This window comes from Rhynchophorus ferrugineus, unplaced genomic scaffold (genome assembly GCF_030347505.1).
Source record: "Rhynchophorus ferrugineus isolate W39M unplaced genomic scaffold, kcgeb_rfMv2 rfM4, whole genome shotgun sequence".
NCBI lineage: Eukaryota > Metazoa > Arthropoda > Insecta > Coleoptera > Curculionidae > Rhynchophorus > Rhynchophorus ferrugineus.
This window is the reverse complement of record NW_027472583.1, coordinates 22,693,819-22,718,830: the sequence shown is the minus strand read 5'-3', so window position 1 is coordinate 22,718,830 and position 25,012 is coordinate 22,693,819. Positions and strand designations below refer to the sequence as shown.

Below are 25,012 nucleotides of genomic sequence, written 5' to 3'. Positions count from 1 at the left end.
AATTATCTGATTAAAAGAATTGCTGTTATTATCTTCTAAATAGAAGTTTTTGTTTAAATATTTTACCAACGATGGCTTATCTAGACTGGACCTACAGTTTAACGTGGGTCCCGAACCACGGTCCTCGGCATTAAGCCTATTAATTGGCCAGTGAACAACTTAGAGACCGTCCCAGACGACATGCGGTCTTATCCAGCCTGGTTGATGACTTACGTGACTCGGATCATTTTCCTTGTCGGATTTTCTACTGTTGCCTAAAGAAAATTGAAATTTCAATTACAAACATAAAGTACATCCATGCTTCTGTAGGATTCGAACCCGCGACTATCGCAATGGTAGGAGGACTGTCCTGTCGCCTTGACCACTTCGCTCAAGAAGTCGGCAAAATAGAAGTATTAATTTAAGTAAAATAATCTGAAGCGTTATAGAAAGTATAATATAAATTGCTCAATAATTACTATAAATGTATATGCAAACTGTATCCAATAATTAATTATTGTGTTAAGTAATATATAAATAAATATTTATTTTTGTTGCCTCCATATTATACCGCATCAACATATATGGTATTATGACAACTCACACCCGGAGCATATAAATTGGCCCCGGCGTTTATTTAAAATTTCAGTCAAGCGTATGTTTTATATGTTTTAAAAACGATTAAGCTCGTACAAGGGACAAGGTAATTTCATTAACGCTCCTGATTAAACGTTTCATATTTGTAGATCGAGCATTGTTGTGTTTGTTGCTTCTTTACATGTCAAATGACTAAACGTTATCGATCGTACATTTATAATTTTATTATCGCCAAATTTAATTAGATAAATAGGTTATAAACGGGACGTATTGTCACGGTTATTTTGTACTGTTCTCTAGACGTACTATCTTAATATTTCATTTCTCGAAATAACCGAATTTTCATAATATAATTTGATATGATTTTGAAAATTTTAAAGAGACCGTTGGTTGTGTGCCACTTTTGTTAACAGTGGAAGAGAAATTTATTCAAGAACGACTTTTAGAAATATAAAAATAGTTTTGTGTGCTGTTTAATGAATATTCCTCTTCGGTGTTTATGTGGATGGCTCTTCAGGGTTGTCATGGGATTATCATTGTATTGAGATCATCACTGTACATCGTCTTTTCATGACTAGTCATAATGCGTCACAGAAATCTCCTTTTTTGGTTGACAAGCCTTGAAATTGTGAGATTAAAACTGTCTGAAATTGCATTTCCAATCAGTTTATGTGGTAGCCATTTTTCCTTCTTTAAAATATTTCTCATTGCATGCAAACATTTGGAAAGAGTATATTTATCAACTCAAAAGGTGCCTGAAAGCTTTTGGACAGTTTGAGATAGACCGTCGTTCAATAAGAGTTACAATTTATTGTTTTCGAATTGTCTTTGTTCCTTCAGGCAGTTCTCTGTCATTGGCATCACAATTAACAGATTTGAATCATTGAAACCGGAACCAACAATAGATGGAACACTTTTAAATTGTCGAAACCAGTATTCACATATTGAAATCGATGAAACATGGTTACCATAAGCTTCACACATCATTTAATAAACTTCGGCCTTGTTTTTTCTTCAAACTTAAATAAAAAAGTAAAACTTCCCGAAAGTACGATTTATTTAGTGCATATCCAGACATTTTAAACCCTGTGAAGTCCAGAAATAAATATTTTAGCCATTTCGAAAGATAGTTTCCACAGAGAAAACATTGAGAGCTTTTTAAGAGATTAATAGAATCTGGAGTACCAAGTTTTAACTGTCTTTACCCTATATATAGCATCCATTGTATATACTGTATTTTTACGCTCTATTTTACGGGTATTTTATTATTTATTTTATATTATAAATTCATACTTCTAATATCAATTAAGCTATGTTTTTATACAAATATTGGGTAAAGTCTCTAATTAAGCAATATAATAATATACTTCCAGAAATGTTTAATTTCCCCAGGGGCGGGCATCTTCAAATTAAACGAGAAAATAATGAAGTAGTTTAGCAAAGTGATAAATTATTAAAGTAAAACATATTAAAAATATCGAATTTAACATTATCATAACACTAAAGACAATAGATCGTACTTATATAATTAATGTATAATTAATTAATAATAAACATAATTAATTATAGTATATATATATATATATATATATATATATATATATATATATATATATATAATCCTTATAACTAACGCAACATGATTAAATTTCTTGTTACAGTCAATAATTAACAACAGAGATAATCTGTTCTTTACCACTTAAGGCATTCTTACTACAACACTCGCCAAATTTTTAAATGGCGATCCAGTGGGATCTGAACGCAACTGATTAGAACTGGAAAATTTCATTAAGATAATTGATATTGTTCGAACAATATAGTTAAGTCATTTAAATGAATTAGTTGTTAAGAAAATGTTACATGAGCATTCTTATTGATCGTAATTTCTTGTCGGTATAGAGTCTGTCGAAATTATTCAGTTAAATTTAGTCTAATTGAGAATTTGCAATAAAAATTTAACAGCGCTATCGATTAATTCTAATTAATCTATGTTTGTTCAACCAAAATATAATCAATATTATAATACTAATGTTTGACTCTTGTTACTTTTGAAGATATCACTTGCATTATTAATGTTTGAAGTTGCCTAACATACCCATTGCTTAATTGACTCATAATCTCACTTCAACCTACTTTGCTCATGTGTGAGATCCGTAAATCCTATCATTATAATATCGTTAGCTATCAGAGAGAAATAAACCTACAATATTCCATTTAGTTTCTTATTTTATTAGTTTATAATATGTCAATATGTTTTTCGGTATTTTCATATATTGTGCTATAATATTGTCTAATATATAATTTTATATGGTAGAGGCTCCAACCATAATGACGTGTGAATCACGACAATTCAAATTTAATAATTTTAGCGTTCGAGTCAAGGAATGTGTAGGCCGAAAATATTTAAAGAAGCAGAATTGCAGGAGTTATTGGATGAATACCTAACACAAACAAAAAACAATTTGCAGGAAAGTTGAATGTGAACCGATTCGCAATTTGTGAACGATTACAAGTGACAGGAAAGACACAAAAAGTGGAAATATAGGTGTCATATAAATTGAATAATAATCGGTGATGAAAAATAGATTTATTTCAACAAGCCCAAACGAAAAAAGCATGGTTATCATCTGTAAAACCAGCCCATCGATTGCACGGCCAAATCGCTTTCATCACAAGACCATGCCCTGTGTCTGATGGACCAAGTTGCTTCCTTAAATCATAAATTTGCACTGTGTATTGATCTAAAAATGTTCACAATATGTCAAAAGACATGATTTGGCAGCATAACAATAAAACCTATGCAGCAAAACCGATCAACAAAATATTGATTTCGCTTGGATGGAAAGTTTTATGAAACCCGCCGTATCCTCCAAACTTGGTTCCATCCGACTACCAATTTTTCGCATCGATGGTACACGCGCTTGCAGAGCGATACTGCGTCCATGTTGGAGAAGTTAAACAATAGGTCGATTAATGGTTTGACTTAAGTGAGAAACTGTTAATTTCGAGTCACATCCATAAATTGTTTGAGAGATGGGCAAAATATATAGAATCAAATGACCATTACTTTGAATAAATACATTTTAAGTATACATTGTAAATAACGTGTTTTCTTTAACGAGAAAATCGAGAAGGAATTATCATTAGCACTACACATGGTATATGAGCTAAATTAAAGAGAACTATCAATTTATCCTCTCTCTCTCTCTGTTTCAATATTTCTTGATATTGAAGATATTAAATGTTTAATCTGTTATTGCTATTAAATTGTTTCCTTAATAATATATAAGAGAAAAGCATTTTAGCAATAAATATATGAATGAATAGGTAAATGAACGGGTCATTGGTAGGTTTATGTAACACAGATTGAAAACAAACATGTATACATATCGAATGTTGGAGATAATAATAACAATACTCGGATTTAATTATAATTTGGCAACAGACGATCGCTATTTGCATTGGTTCATTTGGAAAAACAAACCGTAAGGTTTCCGAACGTTTTATGACGAATCACGAAAACAAAATACCATCGCGAGAGCCTACTTGCGCTTCGAGCGTTGTTAGCGAAATCGATCGGTCGCAGCGAAGACATTATCTAAATTAAAAAATAAAATCGCTCGAGCCTCATTAATTAGCAGAATGTTATTCAAATGCCGATAATCACTATCATCGCCATCATCGACCATTCCAGAAAATGTTACGTCGCTTTGGCTTCTGTTTTCGTAGCAAACCTTCGTCCTTCTTTTCCCTGAATGGCTTTTTAAAAGGAATTATCGGTCTATTGATCGCCGCATTATTTTTAGATAATATCCCTTCGCTTTGTCCGTCACGATGTCCAGCAGCGATATGGTGCCATGCTGACCATCGGAGACCTTGTGGGATCGCGTACGAACTGACCCGTTGTCGTCCTGCAAGACCTGGTACCTTGCAAATCGAAGGTGACGATCACGAACCCAGTTATAACACCAAAACAAAACGGAAAGATTCAGTTTTAAGTCGGATAGCGATTGCGGTGGTGACTCTTTGGCTCTGTACGGTGATTAAGCGGAAATAGTGATTTTTTTTTGAGTGTTGAGAAGCTGAGGCATAATGGGTTAGTATTCAGTTAATAAGCGCTCTATTGCTTTTTTTGTTTATAATATATTCGGCTTTATTGTATTTTAAGCTTTTATATTGAAAAACTATAATTTTTAATATAATATAATTACGCTTAATGACTTGTTCTGTTACTAGAAATAATATGGCTTTTCAGCATATTTCTATTTAGTCTTTAACATATCATAGAATAATGGAGCAATTATTACCCTGGTATATGAAGTCTTAATTTAAGAAAAATGTTGAAAATAGTTTAAAGCTCAGCAAGTAATATTATTATTAATTGTACATATTAATCATAATATTAAGTAACAATAAAATTTCTTGTCTTGCCGTAAAGAATATATTTTGCATATATTTTATATAAAATAAATATAAGAAATACATATTTCTATTTTTGCATTTAAATTAAAATCTATATATATATATATATATATATATATATATATATTATTTAGATATTACAGTTTAGTTATAAATTTATTATTTTAACTGTTATTTTACAGTTATTGTTTTTTTATAATATTTCATAACGTAATATAGCAAAAATAAATAATAATTATTAGACTTTTTCTGTTACTAGAAATAATATGGCTTTTCAGCATATTTCTATTTAGTCTTTAACATATCATAGAATAATGGAGTAATTAATACCCTGTTATATGAAGTCTTAATTTTAAAAAAATGTTGAAAAAAGTCTAAAACTCAGCAAGTAATATTATTAATTGTACATATCAATCATGATATTAAGTAACAATAAAATTTCTTGTCTTGCCATGAAGAATATATTTTGCATATATTTTGTATAAAATAAATATAAGAAATATATATCTATTTTTAGATTTAAACTAAAATCTATATATATTATTTAAATATTACAGTTTAGTTATAAATTTATTATTTTAACTGTTATTTTATTATTATTGTTTTCTTATAATATTTCATAACGTAATATAGCAAAAAGAAATAATAAATATTAGATTTGAAAGACCGGATGTCTTTTGGGATGATAACTTAAGCTTTCGCCAGCCGGTAAGTTTAATGCCAAGGATCGTGGTTCGGAACCCACGTTAAGCAACAGGTTTAAGTTAAGCCCCTCTTAAAAAAGGTAAAAATAAATTAAATGAGCATTATTTTTATGATTCGGAATATATTGTACCCATTTTTAAAAGCTTTTAATTTGACTTTTTGAATTTCATAAAAAATAATTATAATATCAATTTCAATTAAATATAAGAAAAAGAGAATACAAAAAAATATGTCTGTTTATATTACAAAATACTTATTTTTAGATAAATCTATAGTTGGTATAAATATTTATAAACAACTTTGTTATTTATAATCTATATCAGAAGAAATAATTTTATCAGACATCATCAAAGTAAAAAGGAGATGGGTGTTTAAAGAATAAAATTCATTATTAGTTTTGAATTATTCACTATATATCAAATTTGGCGAACGTTGTAACTTAATTTTTGAACAAAGTGATGTAAAACAAAAAAATATTTGTCGGTTTATAAATATATTAATTTAATTTGTTTATTTATTATTTAATTATATACATATTTTGATTTCATTCGATTATAATAACACGATTGATTGATAGATCTTTTTTTGCGAAGTATTGCGTTGCTTCATACTTCATTTGTTTTTTACTGTTACCAACACGTATAATATACGATTCAATAGGGTGTGGTTTTATTTTCCAGGGTTGGATTTCATAGAAGGTCAAGGAGAAGATTTCGAAAGGGCGTTGGAAAGTACCGGTAAGTGGTTATATAATTAATTATCTTGTTTAATATTTTTATGTAAGTATGTGTGAAATTGAAAATTTCGTTGACATTTATTGAAAATAGTGTTGTAGATGAGCATAATTAATTATATTTCATAGAAACGAGATGATTTTTCAACATAATAATTATTGGTCATTTGCTACAAAATATACAGTAGACATTGAATATTACTTGGTTTGATATCATTCCTATGAATGTTACAAATAGTAAATAATTTTTTTAATGCCTCTAGAAGGTTGGAAAAAGTATTAAATATTCATTTATATTTCTTGGAACAATAATAATTGATTTGATGATCCATAAAAAATGATGAGTTTACAAAAAAAACTTCAGACTATTTCTTGCAAATAATAATAAGTCTTTGTTGACAAATAAATATCAGATGATGTTAGAACATTTGAACTACATTGCGGCACCCATAATAACATCACTTTTGTTTAATAAATGTTATTTTCTTCATTGTTTTCCATTGACTAAATGTTCAGATAACTTGGAAAGTCAATATACCTGTGGAAATAATTTTTTGCTTAGGTTGCTCTATTTAGTTTCATCGACAATTAAGGCATTTTATCATAGAATAATACATGTATGTAATAGATTGTTCAAACAGTGCTGTCACTTGACAACATATTCAGTAATTAGATTCATCATTATTAATATTTTCCTGTTTTTCCCAATGGAATGTTTTTCCCAATGTAGTGTAGGAATAAAACGATTTAGTAGCATGAAGGAATATAATCATTTGTTAACAATGGAACAAAAATACGGGCAATACATTTCAATACATTCTAATACGAGCTTACCAGAACCATATAGAGCATTGTAGAAAGGTTGCAAATTTTGTGAGTTATTATTGTAAACTCTTGGATCAGAAAAGATTCAAATGAAAATTAATAGAAACAGTTTTATTACAGGAATATGTATCCTCTTACGTAGCTCAAGAAACTATCGCGAAAATTGTTTAAACGTGCAGCTTATTTGCCAGATTTATTTCCCTGATTTCTAGCTGTTTCCAGATCTTACAAAGTTCATTGAAATAAAGCGCAACAGTTAACGATCGATAATCGATTTCGATAATCTTAAATAACTTTAATCTGCACAACCCTCTTGATATTTTACTGGTAATGACTTAAGGTGTTCAGGCTCGAAGCAAACGTGGCTTCAACAATTCAAATGTGGTAATTTTAGCGTTCAAGTCAAAGAATGTGTAGTCTGAAAATATTTTAGACCATGCCCTGTGTCTGATGGACCAAGTTGTTGCAATAAATCATAAATTTGAACTGTATATTGATCGAAAAACGTTTACAATATGCCAAAAGACATGATTTTGCAGCATAACAACAAAACCTATACAGGTATACCAATCAAGAAAATATTGAAATCGCTCGGACGAAAAGTTTTATGGAACCTGAAATGAAGTTCAGGGAAAATGCATTGAATATTTATTATTTGTAACTGCTCTATCTACCAGTAATATCCTTTTGTGTATTTTACTTTGTGTTTTATATAAAACTAGAATTTTATCATTTTAGTTAATAGATTCAACTCGTTGTTCCTCATTATAATATATCTTTTGAATTATTAATAATTTAGATTGCAATGCATATAATACTAAAAGTAAATTTACACTAAATGCTGTAAATTTTAAGATCCAGTTGTTTTTCGTAATTTTACCCATATTCGTTTCTATATCAATATGAAAATTTGATTATCACCTGATGCATTTGTTTGCGAAAACAATTAACATTATTCAAAGCCACGTGTTAAGATTTACCATACGAGTTAATCTTTAAACAGTATTACTTTAGATATCGGCATAATACAGTAATGTTATAACGACACATTGGAATTTCAGCAATAATAAGTATATTTTGAGAATTGTTCAAAACTGTTGTTTTGGATGTTATTTTTAGACGATTTCGGGAATTATTTACTAGGTTGACATGGATATTTTTATATGTCAAAAATATGCATATTATTCTTACTGACACTTCAATTTTAATAAATTTATGACTTTCATTTTATTAAAATTAATATTACAATTACTATTACGATTACTATCATGAAATATATAGTGATAAAGTTATATTATTTAATAAATATGCAATAACCAGTTCAATTGGAGATCCAAAAGGTAGCTTACATTGGTTTTAAATAAATAATCAATGATATCTAAAAAGCTTCTTCGTTGAGATCGACTGTTTAGATAAAATGTACGATTAATAATGTACTTTGTAGACCAAAAGAGCATAAAAAGCATAGAAAGTGATATATCAGGCAATAATTGCGGATAAGCCTAAGGAACGGCGAAGTCTGATGAAGAATTGTGGTACCAATAGCATTGATACATATTGGTAGAGATGTAGGTAGTCTATAGTAAAATTGAAAATAAGAATTAATGAAAGTAAATCTGTATATGTGCAGTTCACCTATAAACAGACCGTACACGCACCAATAACATTAAATAACACTATCATTCCATATGGCAACAACGCTAAATATATCGGAATGAATCTCGATGCAAAACTTCGCTGGAAGGAACATATAAAGAAGAAAAGAAAAAAACTGGAATTGAAATATAGGAAAATGTACTGGCTAATAAACAAAGTCGTGAGAGGTATTGTGGGTGCACCCAAATACTATAGAACTGATTATCTATATCCAGACCTTCAGATACCCACAGTCAGTCAAGAAATCAAGAGAATTGCAAGGGGGCATGAGGAAAGACTCCATTCTCATACTAATATTGAAATATTGCAACTTTTGGATACCACCAGAACAGGACACAGATTCAAAAGAATCAAACCATCTCATCTTGTGTAGTGTTGTGTAGTGAGGTGCATATATTAAAAAATTCGGCAGTTACATGTATAAACATTATTTCACCAGAGATTAAGTTAAGGGCCGATGGGTTCTCCCAGTTATATACCTAGATTTAATTAAGTTAGCATAAAGACAAATTGTAGGTTAGACGAAAACGACTAGTAACAAAGTATTAATTAAATAATAAAAAAAACATTTCAAAAAATCAGTGTGACCTAAAATAACAAGATACATGTTTATATCATTACGTGTTTTTATTTAAACTAACAAATTATTATAATTTCTTTCTGCATAAAAATATGACCAAAGTCCGACTGTTGTTACTGGATATGTTTGTTCTGTTTAAAGCATCAAATTACCAACACAAACATGCTTGATCAATGACACGTGACTCGTTTCACACGCAAACCGGAGGAAAGAATTAATATTGCGCGAAGTGCCGATAATATTTTTCCGTTTTGCCCGTCAATGTCGCCCTGCGTCTGTCGTTCGTTTTTTTGTGGGTCAAGAGCCATAAACAATCGCTTCCAATCGCCAACAATTGATTTTAATATCGGCTCATTGGCGATTCATTTATGCAATCGGCATAATGTATGTGTGTGTGTGGTATGACGGCTCGCACATGTATATATGACCGTCCTCAAGTGTTGCGTAAATAGGAAGTACGGAGGCTCAGAAAGATGGTGCGCATGATTGAGTCAAGGGCCCTCGCAAGGCTGCCAACCTTCGCTGATATGTCGCTATCGGTTCGAACTGGTTATTAATAGGTCAAGTTCATTTGTTTCGACAACAATTAAAAAAATACCGGGAAATGGGGAATTAGCCATTATTCACAAAGTCTCCTTTTACCAACTGTAGGTTTGTAGGTCTGGACGGGGCCTAAGTTTAACGTGGGTTCCGAACCACGGTCCTCAGCATTAACCCTACCGACTGGCGAGTGACCAACTTTAGAAATTATCCCAGAAGACATCCGGTCTTACCCAGCCTGGTTACTGGCGTGACTGGGATCATTTTCCTTGTCGGATTTTACACTCTTGCTTAGAACATTCACAGACTTTAAACAATCACAAACATATTTTACGACCATGCCCCAGCAGGATTCGAACCCGCGGCTATCGCAACAGTAGGAAGACCGTGCCATCGCTTTTACCACTGCGCCGCAGTATTAATATCAACATTAAAAACAGTTCAAGCAAACCTCCCTCACCAATACAACTGTCGGAAATTTCGATTATGTATTTCTCAAAATAATTGATTATTCATAAATAAAATACTGCTCTGTAACTTAGAAGGAGAATATTATTCTTACACAATTTCATATCTACATGTGTGTCTGTAAGTTAGTATAACATATATTTGAGGATTATTTTTGAAGTAAATTAAAGTCTAGAGATCAGCTAGTGTATCTGCTGTAAGGTTAATTTTTTTTTCAACTATAGGTTTCTCTTTCTAAAATATATTTGTTTATGATGGTCATTGAGTTTATTGTACATTTTTAAATAATTTTTCTTTGTTTATAATTACAGATTTAGTTTAATTCAGCTGAATTTACGATTTAATTATTATTTTAACTATTTATTATTTTATGTTCACCTACTAATAAGATGGTATAGATTAACTGGAGGTGTAACTATGGTACATTCTAAGATAATAAGTGATATTAACTTATCTGAAGAGTAACTGAACATTGAAAATCTATTTAATGATGTATTTATGGATAATTCTATTTTTTTTATAGATAATAATTACATTTTATTCTTTCGGATTATATAGTCTCTAGATATTTGGATATTACTGAACGTTCTTTATTGTAAAATACTAAAATCCCAGATAACATTATGAAGTATGATATTTATAAATTGTTAAATTTACCGGTAAAAAGGAGTAAAATAAGCGATCATATAAGATATATTTGTTTTAATACTAAATTTGTGAATCGTGTGGTGATATTGGTATAATCATACAATTTGTTTCGCGCTAGACAAGGACAGTTACCCTCTGAGATAATAACCACGTTGGACATTAATTGGCAATTATCATATATTCGTTTATTATGTTTTTAACACATTAGTAGTTTTTCAGTTACCAGTTTAGTATTTTGTAAAATTACTTCCTTGATAGACAACTAAATATTGATGCTGCATTTATCCTAATTGTTAAAATAGAAAAGTAAACTTAAATTGTCTGAATATTCCATACAGGAACATTTCCGTTTACCTACCTGATTTAGATTCAATATTTGATGGCATCCATTTAGTTAAGCTTGATTGCTATTGTACATATACAAATCGGTTCGCAGGGATTTTGGAAAGATTCCACTGATTTTTTTTGTGGTGGAGACAATTGAATAGCCATTTTGTGTTTATCGTGATTATTAGACATCCTATGTAAATGTTGATACAATACTTTATGGAATATTATTATATAGTTATACTTGTATTTACTTCAATAATTTTTTCTATTTACATTTTGTCCAATTATATAATATTGAAATAACTATATTACGTTAATTGTCAATATTCAGTTAGCAAGTTGAGTTTAAATAGTATTGACACTTAAAATAAGTTTATGCATAGTTTATGAAACATTTTGTAGCAATAATTAATAGACCGAATATTGGTGTTAATTTTTTTTCGAATTGATTTTGTAAAAAGGAATTTATTTTTTTAAGGAAGCAAAAGTCAGTAATATAGCGAAGGACTGTGAGCATTTCTGAAATTTTATCAAGTGTGTTTTGTCTGAGCTGGGCATACTGTTGGCGTGGTCTAAAAACCACGGTTCTCGGTTTCATTTTACTGATTCATGATTGTCCAGCTTGGTTACTAACATGACTTTAATGGTTGTTATTTGATTTTACACTCTTATATATAGATAGTCATAATAACATATCTAGACCCTCCCACTGTCAACCGCATTAGTAAGGAGGTCATCTCGTTGCTTTGATAACTAAACTACCTAAGCAGTTTAAGTTGCATAAGAATGCAGATGTTAAAAACAGTTTTTTGAAGTACCTATTATATAAAAAATACTTTTATAAAAAGTGTTATTATTCATCTACATATCAGGACTAACTTAATTAACTAACTTAATTTAGTTTAAAGGATTTACAACAGACGATGTTATTGTGTATCATGGGGTACATTTAAAAACAACATGTTGAAGCTTCTCTGACAGTTTCCATAAATTTTTCAGTATATATCATTTCTTTATAAATGTTTTCAGAGCATTGAAAATGCCTAAATTTGCACCGAGTAAGTCGCATTTGTGAAAAGTTTTACTTTATTAGTTTGATTTTAAGAAAAAGTAAGCTGAAAACCATTGAATGCTATGAAGCTTATGGCAATGTTTGACGTTTTAAAGTAATGAATTCGATAACGAATACAAAGAAACCTTTGGAAAGCCAAAAATATGGGGCCACTTGTTGGCGCATTAACATCAACAGCAAAGCCGAATATTCATGTCTCCAAGTTAATGCTCTGTATTCGGTGGAAACAGTTTGGTGTGATATATTATGGGCTGCTAGGACCTAATGAAACCCTCAATAGGGTCTCTGTTGACTGCAATTTATACATTTGAATCAAGCACTGCGCCCAAAACGCTGGATCACATGTTAAATAACTGGTGATAATATATATTATTTAGAAATATTAAAATGGGAAGTGCTACCTCACACGCCATATTCCTATCTGACCTTGCTCTATCTGCTTATTACTTGTTCAACATATGATTCGTGACCTATCCAAGCAGCGCTTCACTTCTTGAGAAAATACCAAAAATGAATCGATTCGTGGATGGAAAGAGAAGGATGGAATCCGTAAATTGCTTGAGAGATGGGAAAAAATAGCGCCTACAGATGGAAAATGCTTTATATATAGTACATGGTACATATTTTGCACTATAAAGTTTCATATGAAAATATTTTTTTTAATTAATGTATAAACCTAATAGTTTTGGGTTTATGGTCAGATTTCTACGTTAGTGTCAGAATTTAGGTCTAGTGTCAGAATTATCATAAAAAATAATGTGGATAACTGAACTCATATGACCCTATTAACATTTCTGTTAGTCCAATTAATTTATTGAAATTAACCAACATTCAAAAATTATTCACGCACATAATTGCTGACATTGGCAACAAAAATAATATAAAAAAATTTAAGGGTGCTGCCGAGATTATATACCAGCATAACACGTTTATTAACTTTAAACAGAACTTATTATTTACTGCTTTACAATTGTGGAAGAATTATTCAAATATATAAATAGAACTTCATCAGAGAAAACTAAAGCAATTTTATTAAGAATAATTAAATTACATCTAGTATTATAAATAAAGCAAAAAGGCACTGCACTCTATCCGTCGTTATCATAATTTCTTGTGAGTTAGTATATGAATCAATCACTTCCTGAAATAATTAATTATTAGTGCAACTATATTTTCTATACGACTTCTTAGGCAACTTGCAACAAATAATAAATGTCATAAGACCAATTGGAACTATATTTATGTTACAAGTATATCAATATATTTTCTTGATACACTTGATGTCTTGTCAATGAATGTCCGAGCAAAGCACAAATTGCTCACTTATTTGGTTCCAATTAAAAAAATAAAAATTCATTAGTAAAATCACGTTAGTTGTAAAAGTGGTGCTTTTGAGTGGAGTGACACTAGAGATCACATTAGAAGTGTATAGAAATACCAAGTTTGGAAATTCCTGAGTTGGGGGCTTCAGTGAGAGCTCTAAATTGATTTAAAAAAAAGTGGAAAATAGAGTAATATAGGCAAAAACTAATGGGTAATCATTTATTTTATAGGTTTTGGAAAATTTCACTTTTCCTTATTGGCAGTATGTGGACTTATATATCTCAACACAGCCGTGGGCATCACAATCATTTCCTTTGTTTTACCCTCGGCCACATGCGATTTTCAAATGTCATCAGCAGACAAAGGTTGGCTCACAGCAGCTCCGATGTTAGGTGAGTACAGAAAATCCTTAAAAAATAAACGCATACAATCTTGAAACACAATCTCCAAAGGTTGTTCGTATGGCTGATATTGAAATAAATCACTTTCGGTTTTTTAAATTTGATAAGCTAATGAATTATGAATGTTAATATTAGGTTACGAATGAAATGCACCACAGTTGCAGAATTTATAGCGGAATTCCTTGAAATATATGAAATATTAATTGACGCGCGAATAATGAATAATAATAATAGGATAAAATTGATTATTGCAATTTTAATACGGGAATTATCTCGATTCAAAATGGGGACATGGTTATTGTGTTACTGTCATGGTTAAATTTTTTGATCAGTTAATAAATGCAAATATATTTGTAGACATATATGATTTAATGGGGAAATAAAAATTATCTAAATATTACAATTATATTCGTTTTAATCATTTTTTAATGCTTATTTAATCTTACTTAACTATATAGTTTGGAAAAAAATATAAAGAATAAAAATATTGGGCGATTATTTTTATCTCGTTATAAGCTTTTTTGCATTTTAATGCTTTAATTACCCTTAACTAACAAGAAAGACTTTGGAAACTTGGCAAGACTTGGAAATTCTTTAAATCAATCTAAACTAACATGTCAATTAAGGACTTACATTCAATTAATTTTCTACATTCATCTTCTAAATGTTGAACTAAAGCCAATAACAGTAATGTTATATAACCTTCTTTATGTTTCTGGTATTTAGTTATTATTTCTTTCGCGTATTCTTATTATAAATATAAGTATATAAGAGAAACGAACATGTTTAATTGTTTAAATTGGTATTTTGTTTATAATTCCTGGAACTGTAGATCATTTGAAATCAACTATAGTAATGAGAACATAGTTTACAGTTAAAATAGAATTAATGGTGTTAAATAAGGTAATGCTACTTCATCTGCAAAATGAAACTATAAAATATTGTAGTTAATGTTATTAGAATGACTAATGAATCTAATTCTGAGTGGGTTATTTTTAAAATAAATAACCTTTTCATTTCTATTTTTCCTGCATATTCTAGATACGCATACAATATGTTAGGTTATTCAATAAGTTCACGAAAATGAATACTTCTATTCAATTTTAAAGGTAAAAATAACTTTCTCAATAATTTTAAGGTTTCAACAACAATATGAGCTAATTATTTAAAAAATCATTATCGAGTATGTCTTTTGTCCATTGTTTAAAACTTGTTATTTTTCCAAATTGAATTTAATCGCAAAATATGAAAGATGAACTATTAAATAACTAGGATGTCATATAATGTTTTCTGTATTTCTAGTAGTAGTCAGAGTTAGATAATCAACACAATAACGAAATATTAAAACACAGAGTGATTAATAAAACTAATGGTATGTATTATGCCAATATGAAAGAAAAACAACCAAAAATATATGATGATTAACAAGGAATAAAGGACTTTGTTTAAAGGAACTGGGAAGTTTTGAAATATTCCCATTTTAGCTCCAATTCACCGTTAAGCTATTAAATATTTTAGTCTAAACATCTATTAAGTCAATTAATTCTACCAATCAATGTTACGAATTTCTCCTTCTTGTTTATGACATTAGCAATGTATTACAAATTAAATCATTACTTAAGAATAATAAATAACGTTCAAATTGATAATTTGTGAAACTGTATCGCGTTTGGCGTCAACAATAGAAACAAGAAAAAAAATCCGCCAGTAATCAAACGGAATTGAAATTTTTAATGAGCTCAATTTATAATGTTCCAAACAACATCTGATACCGAAACGAATTCGCATAACGAAAAGCGGCAAATTTCCTCTGTTCCAGACGGTATCGTCTCGATCCGCTCGATGGCCAATTAAAGTGCGTTTCCTAAAAACGGTTTTCGTCTCTTTACAATTAAACGCGATAATAATAAAGATGTCGGCATTATAAAACCAATTTCTTAATCGTTCTGGGGAAACTAACAGCCGTTTATTTACAGGAATGCTGATTGGCTCATATTTTTGGGGATGCCTGGCTGACACGAAAGGCAGAAGAACGGTCCTCATCGGAGCGTTGATTATGGATGGAATTTGTGGACTGTTGTCGAGCGTATCTCAGGTGTTTTGGCTTTTCATGTTTTTACGATTTCTCAATGGATTTGCGTAAGTAACTTTTCTTCGCCTTAAGTTAAATAATTAACTCATTGTAATTAATATTATGTCCTGTCAATTTTATCCAAGAAAACATTGTCCTTACTTTACCCTGGCCGCAAGCACATATATACCGATGGCTCCAAATCTCGTAACGTAAGTGCATTTGTGGTGGAAAACCGTGCATTCCGTTTCAAGCTCTCCGAACAGGGTTTAGTATTTACCGCTGAACTCTTCGCAACATACAAAGCTTTATCCTACATTTCAACACAATCCTTCAAAGAATGGACGATCCTGACCGAATCCTGAAATGCTATCCATTGATTCCTGGAACAGAAGTTCAACCATCCCCTGGTCACCGATTCACTATCAATTATCCGTACCGTCTATCTGAATGGGATCAGGACAAGTTTACTGTGGGTTACGCTTCTCACGTTGGTATGCTGAGAAATGAGCACGCGGATAGTGCGGCTAAATCGGTAGCCTCATCTTCCCTCCCCATCACGGATGTTTGTGTCCATACCGACCTTATCCCATTAGTTTCTTATTTCACAAATAACGAGGTACAAGATCATTGTGCCCAGGAGGCCAATCACAACAGGCTTATTGAGGTTAAAGCTGTTTTTTTCTCGTCTCTTCGCTTTCCTTCCTTTCGTCGCCATTGCATGGTCACTTGATGACTTCAAGCATGCCTGTTCACTGCCTGTGTTTTGTCACCGTGCCCCTATTTCAGTCTACCACATATTGAACGAGATTAGAACTAAGTATGGGTTGTAAAATTTTAAAAATGCCTTAACAGGAGAAAATACAGATTCCTCCCAGACGAGAAATCGATATTCTCGATAGAATCTAGCTTATGCTAAGTTTAGTGTTACTGACCAAATAACCATTACCACTTCGGTATGGGTGCTGATGTGTGCTGTGTGGATAGAACCTCTACTTCGTTTTGTAGTCCTGTATTAACTTTTAAACCCCCTATTTGTGTTATTAATTTTATTTATATATTAATTTATTATTTTATATATACACTTTGTGTCAAAGCGACAAAAGGAATGCATATTTTGGCCGAAAAGTACTGGGAATAAACTATTTTAAAAGCCTACCTAAAGGTTTTATCAAAATCACTACGTTCCTCTATTTTATATTTTTTCCATTGTAAAATGAAATTCGTAAATATTTTGCAAAAGACTTATGGTGGATCGACAAGTGAAGTCCAGCGTAGTTATATGGCTTGTCCCTTTCCTTCCAGAAAATGGCCTTATCTGATGAAGTTCCCCATTCAATTTGTTAAACTATATAAGTTTTGAATATAATTTTAAAGATCTTAATTAATCTTAAAGAAACAATCTTGGACAAACAATCTTTATAAATATAATTTTGTCTTACAGATAAAGATTTTTATGAAATTATAAAGGGGATATAAATGATGAATTATACTGTGGTGAAATAAGATTAAGTACAATACATGTACAATATACAAGGGATGGAAAAAATAATATAAACACCAAGAAACTTAGTACATCTTTTTCCATGTTGGTAACACTGCGTTCGGTAAATAATGCTATGTGTATATATTCTTACATGTCTAATCTTGTAGTTCTGTTACGGTTAAAACAAGCGATTGGAGAAATGTGTAATCTCTCAGACGTTTCATGAAGAACAGTATACACGGTAAGCACAGCATATATAAAAAATAATAAAATATCATCCGCGTAGAGGAATCGTTTAACAAAGTTAACTGACAGAGACCGACAGCGGTTCAATCTTGGATTGCGAAGCTTCAGAATATCATCAAATACCTTGACCACCACAATCATTTCTCTGAACTGAATCTTAATGAATAGTTTTAGAACAAAGAGGCGGATATTTTGGTTAACCTTCCATTGGTTTGGTACAACTATCGATTGAAAACTATTTAAAATCTCTATGAATCTATTCCTCGAAGAGTTGCAGAAACTGTTTTAGAAGTTAATTGGTTAATTAATAATTTAGAATTTAATATCAGGGGTTCATATTATTTTGTCGATCATATGTATGTTTTAGTTAAAATTAGAAGTTACCCATGATCGCTAGTTCCTACAATTGTGGTTTGTTGCGATGTGGTTGGTAATTTTGATTGCAATAAAATATATTTTTGTTTATATTGAAAAATTGTATCATATAAGTTATGAGAGTATCTTTAATGTCACCTTGATTATCAAAACATTGTTAAGCGTTAATAATACCTTCTATTATAAATTCTTTATATTCAAACACTACACAAAATGTGTATTAACATCTAAGAATATCAACCTAATGGAATCTGATATCTAATAGTTTAGAACAGGGAATATTTTAACTATTTAAATATTAAAACATCAATATACGTAAGTTGCACAATTGTTACGCTATAATAGATTTCTGTAACATATCTAAAACATATATCTGATACGTATATGGCTTAATTTAGTTTTTATTAAAATGATACTTATATGACCAGGTTGTTTCTGCAGAAGATGAAAATGGAAACGGGCAGAATAATTTGCAAAAAATATTTTATTCTTCTAGTTAGCTGAATTAAAAAACTATAAATATTTTTTAAATTATATTTTAAAATAGCTACAATTTATCAACTAAGGGTTTATCTAGATTGGATCTAATGCTTAACGTGCACTTTAAACCAAAGTCTACCGACTGGCCGATGACCAATTTAAAGACTGTACCAGAAAACATCTAAGGTTTTATGCAGCTTGGTTAATGATGTGACTGGGATAGTTATTCCTTATCGGATGTTACACTCGATCGGCCACTTTAACTACTGCGGCAACCAATTCCTATTCCAATTCCAATTCCGGACTCCTATTTTAAATAACTGATTTCGATAATAGTTTCTTAAACTCGGTGAATTTTCTTGCAGGAATATTTTGTCATTTGTAAACTGACATCACCAACAAATCTGACAGTAATATATTTATCGTCACGTTTTTTAATATTTGTCAGACAACACGAACTGAAGATTGGAGTAATAGAGTCGTTCACGTCAACTTCAAATTGTTTTTGCTGTATTTTTGTGAATGCGATTGCTTCTATTGAGCATACAACTTACTCTATCTATAGTATCATAATAAAATAGTATATAGCCGGCTTGGTGACGCAGTGGTAAAGGCGATAGGACGGTCCTCTTACTGTTGCGATAGCCGCGGATTTGAATCCTGCTGCAGCATGGTCGTAAATTTATGTTTGTGATTGTTTAAAATGTGTGATTGTCATAGGCAAGACTGTAAAATCCGACAAGGAAAATGATCTCAGTCACGCCAGTAACTAGATTGGGTAAGACCGGATGTCTTCTGGGATGATTTCTAAAGTTGGTCACTCGCCAGTCCTATAGGCTTAATGCCGAGGACCGTGGTTCGGAGCCCACATTAAACTGTACTTCCAGTCCAGATAAACCCCTAGTTGGTAAAAGGAGAATTTAAATATATATATATATATATATATATATATATATATATATATATATATATATATATACATATATATATATATATATATATATATATATATATATATATAAATAGTGTATATAGTATGTATTTTTCTTGTAGTAAGAAAAGTTTTATGAATATCCAGTAAATTATTGACTAATTGGCTTATTAATATTTAAATTACACTTAAGCAGCTGCTGCTGCTGTTATTTTTATACTAACTTGTTTTGTCTGATCGGTATTTAATTTTTTTTAAGCCGATTATGTTTGGATTAAGGGGAATTCTGATTTTATTATTCCGTATTTGTTTATTTAAATTCACGAAATTGCTGTAATAGTGATATAGGACAGCTGTCTCTTGACTTGTCTCTTTATTGCATTTTTAAAGATTAAAATTATGTTACTTATTTAAAAGCAGATCAAGGACGTCTACTGTACACGATAATATTTTTGTATTTTCTTCGATTATATCAAGTGATTCATTTAATTACTAAATTATGTTTATAATATTTTTTATATTATGTGTAATTTTAATTCGCTACATTGTTATAAAATTCTTTTGTCATTGATTTTTTTCTTATTTTAATCGCAGATGATATAATATTACAACTTATTTTTATAGTTATTTTCTTTAACTCAAGATCTAAGATTTCAAATTCAAACTTAAATAACGTTTAGTGTATGCACTCCATATAAGCGTAAAATTTCATGTACTCTTTTCCCAGCTGCCTCAAGATGTACGCTACTTTCTTTTTCAAAGGTTTAACAGCCTCAAGTATTGTTAAGATAAACAATATAAAAATTTTCTGGCAGAATATCATTATTCTATAAACTTGTATTAATCTGTCAAAAACTCTGGACACAACTAAGGTTCTTCTTTCTGGGGATTTGAAAACTCCATTTATAAATATATATCTTCAAATGTTATTAGAAATGTTTTAAAATTAGCTTCTTTGAAGTATAAATAATAAACATGATTTTATTGAAATATATATTAACTTCTGTATTATATTACAGTATTACTGGAGCAATGGGAATTTGCTTCCCCTATTTGGGAGAATTCCAACCAGGAAAATATAGAGAGACTATCCTGTGTTGGATGGAACTATTTTGGACTTTAGGGGTTATAGTACTACCAGGTATTGCAACTTAATTTTTTCTATCTTATTTGTGTTTGTACTGAGTAATTACCTTTTCAGGTATTGCCTGGATTATCATTCCAATGGAGTTTGAATATATCACTCCCAACTTCAAATTTGCTAGTTGGAACTTGTTCGTGGCGGCCTGTGCGATACCCAGCATACTCATCGGCTTCTGGTTGTTCTTCTTTCCAGAAAGTCCCAAGTTTTTACTTGAATGCGGTGAAGCCGATGAAGCTTTGGAGGTTTTAAGAGACATGTATGCTAGTAATTACAACGACGATGGTGCTAATTTTCCGGTAAGTAATTAATTTTAACAGAAATATATTCTGTATAAATACTTTTCGGAGTTTTATTTTTTTAAAGTTACTCTTAATAGAATAAATAAGTCACTGGTAAATAATATAGTGCACTTTATCGGCTTCACAAAGTTTATTTTGACCGAATCGATTTTATCTAGTAACAGGAATTTCAGATGAGTAATATCGTCTGGGATTAGATTCCTCATTCTATATACGGGATGTTTTTTATAGTGATAAAACTTTTAACAATTTTCACTGTTAACTGATGGCTATTTTGTATTAAGGGCTTCTATTATCTTAGCATTCTAAAATCAGCTTTTTTAAATTTGTTCTCCATTTTTTTTAAATTTTTTTATTAAATAATCTCATAGTGATATATTTTTATTGTTTGATGTTAAAGTTTCTTATGTTAATGTTAATTTTATTTTAGGTGACAAGTTTAAGAGAAAAAGTACGTACAATGAGCGTAGTATCACAACAATCTACTAGAAGCATTAGAAGTTTGAGGATACGCAAACCCAAAGAATTGAAACTTTTGCTCAGGGAGATCTGGGAACAGACCAAAGCACTTTGCAAGCCTCCCCATCTCCGATACACGGTCATCACCTGCGCTATTCAATTCGGCCTAACCACCAGCTACTACACCCTGATGATATGGTTCCCCGAATTGTTTTATCGTTTCGAAGAATTCGAAAGCGTTCATCCTAATGAGAGAGCAACCGTTTGCGAAGTATCATCTGTAGTATTACTGCCCGGCAATTTTACTAACCCGGGTGCAGAAGAGTTTTGTGGAGAACCCATCGCTGACTCAGTATTCCTTCATACGCTTATCATCGGGCTGGCCTGCATACCTACCAGTTTCTGGCTACCGCTTTGCGTACATCGACTGGGAGCTAAGTTCTTTTTAGTATTCAGTTTACTGGTGGCCGGTTCTGTCACTATTGGACTCTATTTTGTTAATTCAACCAACTCCAACTTGATTTTGTCCTGTATCTTTGAAGCACTGACTAGTTTAGGAATCAGTACCGTATATTGTGTGATGGTGGATCTATTTCCAACTAATTTAAGGTAAGATCAGTAAAAAATTAATAATCTGAATGACAAACAGCATTTTTTATTGCAATCTGCATTTTCCACACATCTTTTATTGTAATAAATATGTTAATAATTATTTTCCATAAGAATCCTTCAATATTAATTATCACTCCTAATATGATACTGAATAATCCATTGGATTTAATCCAAATAAACACATTATTTTGATGAAACGAGTAGTTATTATATATTATTTTAAAAACTTCAATATTCTATTTTTTGTGTAGGGTAATGGCTGCAGCTCTGTCACTAACATTTGGACGAGGTGGAGCCTTAATTGGAAACTTACTCTTCGGTTTCCTCATCGATTTGAACTGTGTGGTTCCAATTGTACTATTCGCAGCTATGCTTTTCGGTAAAATATTGTCATCTTGTCACGAGACTTGATTTGTTTTATTGAAACTCGTTTTGTATTTACAGGTAGTGGCTTACTATGTTTACTACTGCCAAATACAGGTGGCGGTGCCCTCGACTAAATCGTATAACTGTTAAACTGTATAGTGACCAGAGAACTGCCGTGATATCATCGCAAAAAAAAATTGAACGATGCCCGTACCAACAAAGACCCAAACAATTGAAAAGTCTTATATATATTTTTTTATACAATGTACTCTTTGATAGGTCTCATTTTCCTTAGGCGTTCACCTACTTTCACGGTATTTTTTGATGTGATATTATTGTATATCTTGTAAAAAATATTGCAATAATTTAGTTTGTATTGGATCTGTCCGATCTGAGATTATTAGACGTAGACCATAAGCGATATATTAATATTAGAGCCTAGTTAATAGTTTGTACAAAGTTAAGTGTTATATGTTTTGTTTTCTTGTGATCCAGAGATTATTGTTATTCTCTCGGTCTGCGGTTAAGTTTTGTTTTGTGACCGTCAGCCTTTTGTTCCAAATAAAATTAAAAGCACAAATAATGTATTAGCATTTTAGGTAATATATGTATACTTCAAAATATGAAAAAATGAAAAAATGTTTTTTTTATTATTTTATGCCTTACACGTTCGATTTTACCAAAATTCAGATAACCAGAAAGCAAACAAGATGTATTAAATGATTAATTCGTTATGCACGCATTTGGCTTACTTATTTTCTTATTAATAATTGTAAACATTTTATGAAACTCAGAAAAAATATATTAACTCACTGGTTGTTGATATATTGATAACGAAAGAGGAAATGAAAAAATTATAATATCTATCTCATTTCTTCACACGGTCATATGATGTCTTCATCTTGTTACCTTTAGAAAACAAAGATTTGGAGCATTTTATAGTTTATACTAGTATATACAGTTTATACTACTATTAATTTTAGTTAACCCTAGTTTCCGATAGTATGAACCCTTAACCGTCATATCGTTCGTCATATTTAATCCTTGACCGTTCTATACCATTTACCATTTCATTTCAACTTCTCCCACCCATCCTCAACATTTTTCATCTAATGATGAAAAGATCTGATTGAAAAGTTGTACATGTTTTGAGTAAGAATATTTCCTACATAGCGAATAACTTTATACCTTATAATAGGACATTAATTTTATTTTATTTATTTCATTTTCATTAATACTTTAACTACATTAGTCGAACGATTTTATTTCTATGCATATTTTAAATTAATTGAAGTTAATTTGTGAGGAAAAAATATATTAGTAAAGTAAAGCAATATAATAAATATCCATTGATGCAAGTTTGATTATATTTTGAGTTGTTGTGAATTTTCAGAGCATCTCCAATAAATTTTAGTTTTAATTTTAATTTTCACGATAGGAAAATAACATGTGTAGCGACCTTTAGGCATGTTGAGCTTTAGATCTCAATAGAGACAAAATACTCAGAATATATTATCCCAGATACTGAACAGATGGGTGGTGCCATCAGCCACGTCCAGTAAACGATAAAGAAACTCTGGCATCCCCGAGAGGTTGATCTGGAATGTAATTGAAGGGTAGTTTAGATCATTGACCAGACACTGACCAGTATTCAAATCAGACGTGTCACTATGGACTGCCTAAGCGTCTCTCAGGTAATACTAGCTTTTCCTCTATTATATTTTCTATATTTTATATATCGTCAATAAATAACGGTCACATCATGTATCCATCACTATTTTATTTGTAATCAACATTTGCGTTCTACCTCCAATCATTCACTAATCCATAAATCTCCATCCAATGTCACACACAGAGTCGACTAAGAAATTGTTAAATGATGCTTCTGATACTTAGAAAAAGCATTCATTATACCTTAAATAAATAACCTGGTACCCAAGTTCAACAGTTGCTAGATGGTTTTTTACCTATTTTTCTCTTTAGTACCGAGATGAAAAGGCCATTCCATCTTGTTACCTACATCTCTACGCGCTAGTGACAGAAGCTTTGTAAATTTTCTGGTAAGTGGTTGGTCAACTTCAATCAAATAACAGGAGACTAACTCTTTTACCAACTAATCTGGTATATCACAAAGCATATTTCATTTTATATTCGAAATATGTGGATTAGAAATGTGATTTTGATAACATCCAATTATTTTATCTTTTATTATGTTATATGTTATATCTCATTCTGCACACTGCAAGAATTACAAAAAATACTCT

At 30.8% G+C, this 25,012-nt stretch overlaps 1 protein-coding gene across 3 annotated transcripts in view; it reads left to right on the top strand.

Moving 5' to 3' along the window:
• The window catches only part of LOC143195562 (synaptic vesicle glycoprotein 2B), a 52,685-nt gene extending 29,354 nt beyond the window's left edge, over positions 1-23,331 (top strand). For 2 of the 3 annotated variants that reach the window (XM_076402826.1, XM_076402828.1), the window contains exons 2-9: positions 6,384-6,440; positions 14,109-14,270; positions 16,256-16,418; positions 20,888-21,009; positions 21,070-21,308; positions 21,742-22,379; positions 22,634-22,761; positions 22,827-23,331. In XM_076402826.1, the coding sequence (XP_076258941.1) occupies positions 6,384-6,440; positions 14,109-14,270; positions 16,256-16,418; positions 20,888-21,009; positions 21,070-21,308; positions 21,742-22,379; positions 22,634-22,761; positions 22,827-22,882 (1,565 nt within the window). In that variant the 3' untranslated portion in view covers positions 22,883-23,331. Of the gene's footprint in view, positions 1-4,382; positions 4,673-6,383; positions 6,441-14,108; positions 14,271-16,255; positions 16,419-20,887; positions 21,010-21,069; positions 21,309-21,741; positions 22,380-22,633; positions 22,762-22,826 lie in introns of all 3 variants that reach the window. The other variant, XM_076402827.1, reaches the window with a different exon arrangement.
• The last annotated feature ends 1,681 nt before the right edge of the window (positions 23,332-25,012 follow it).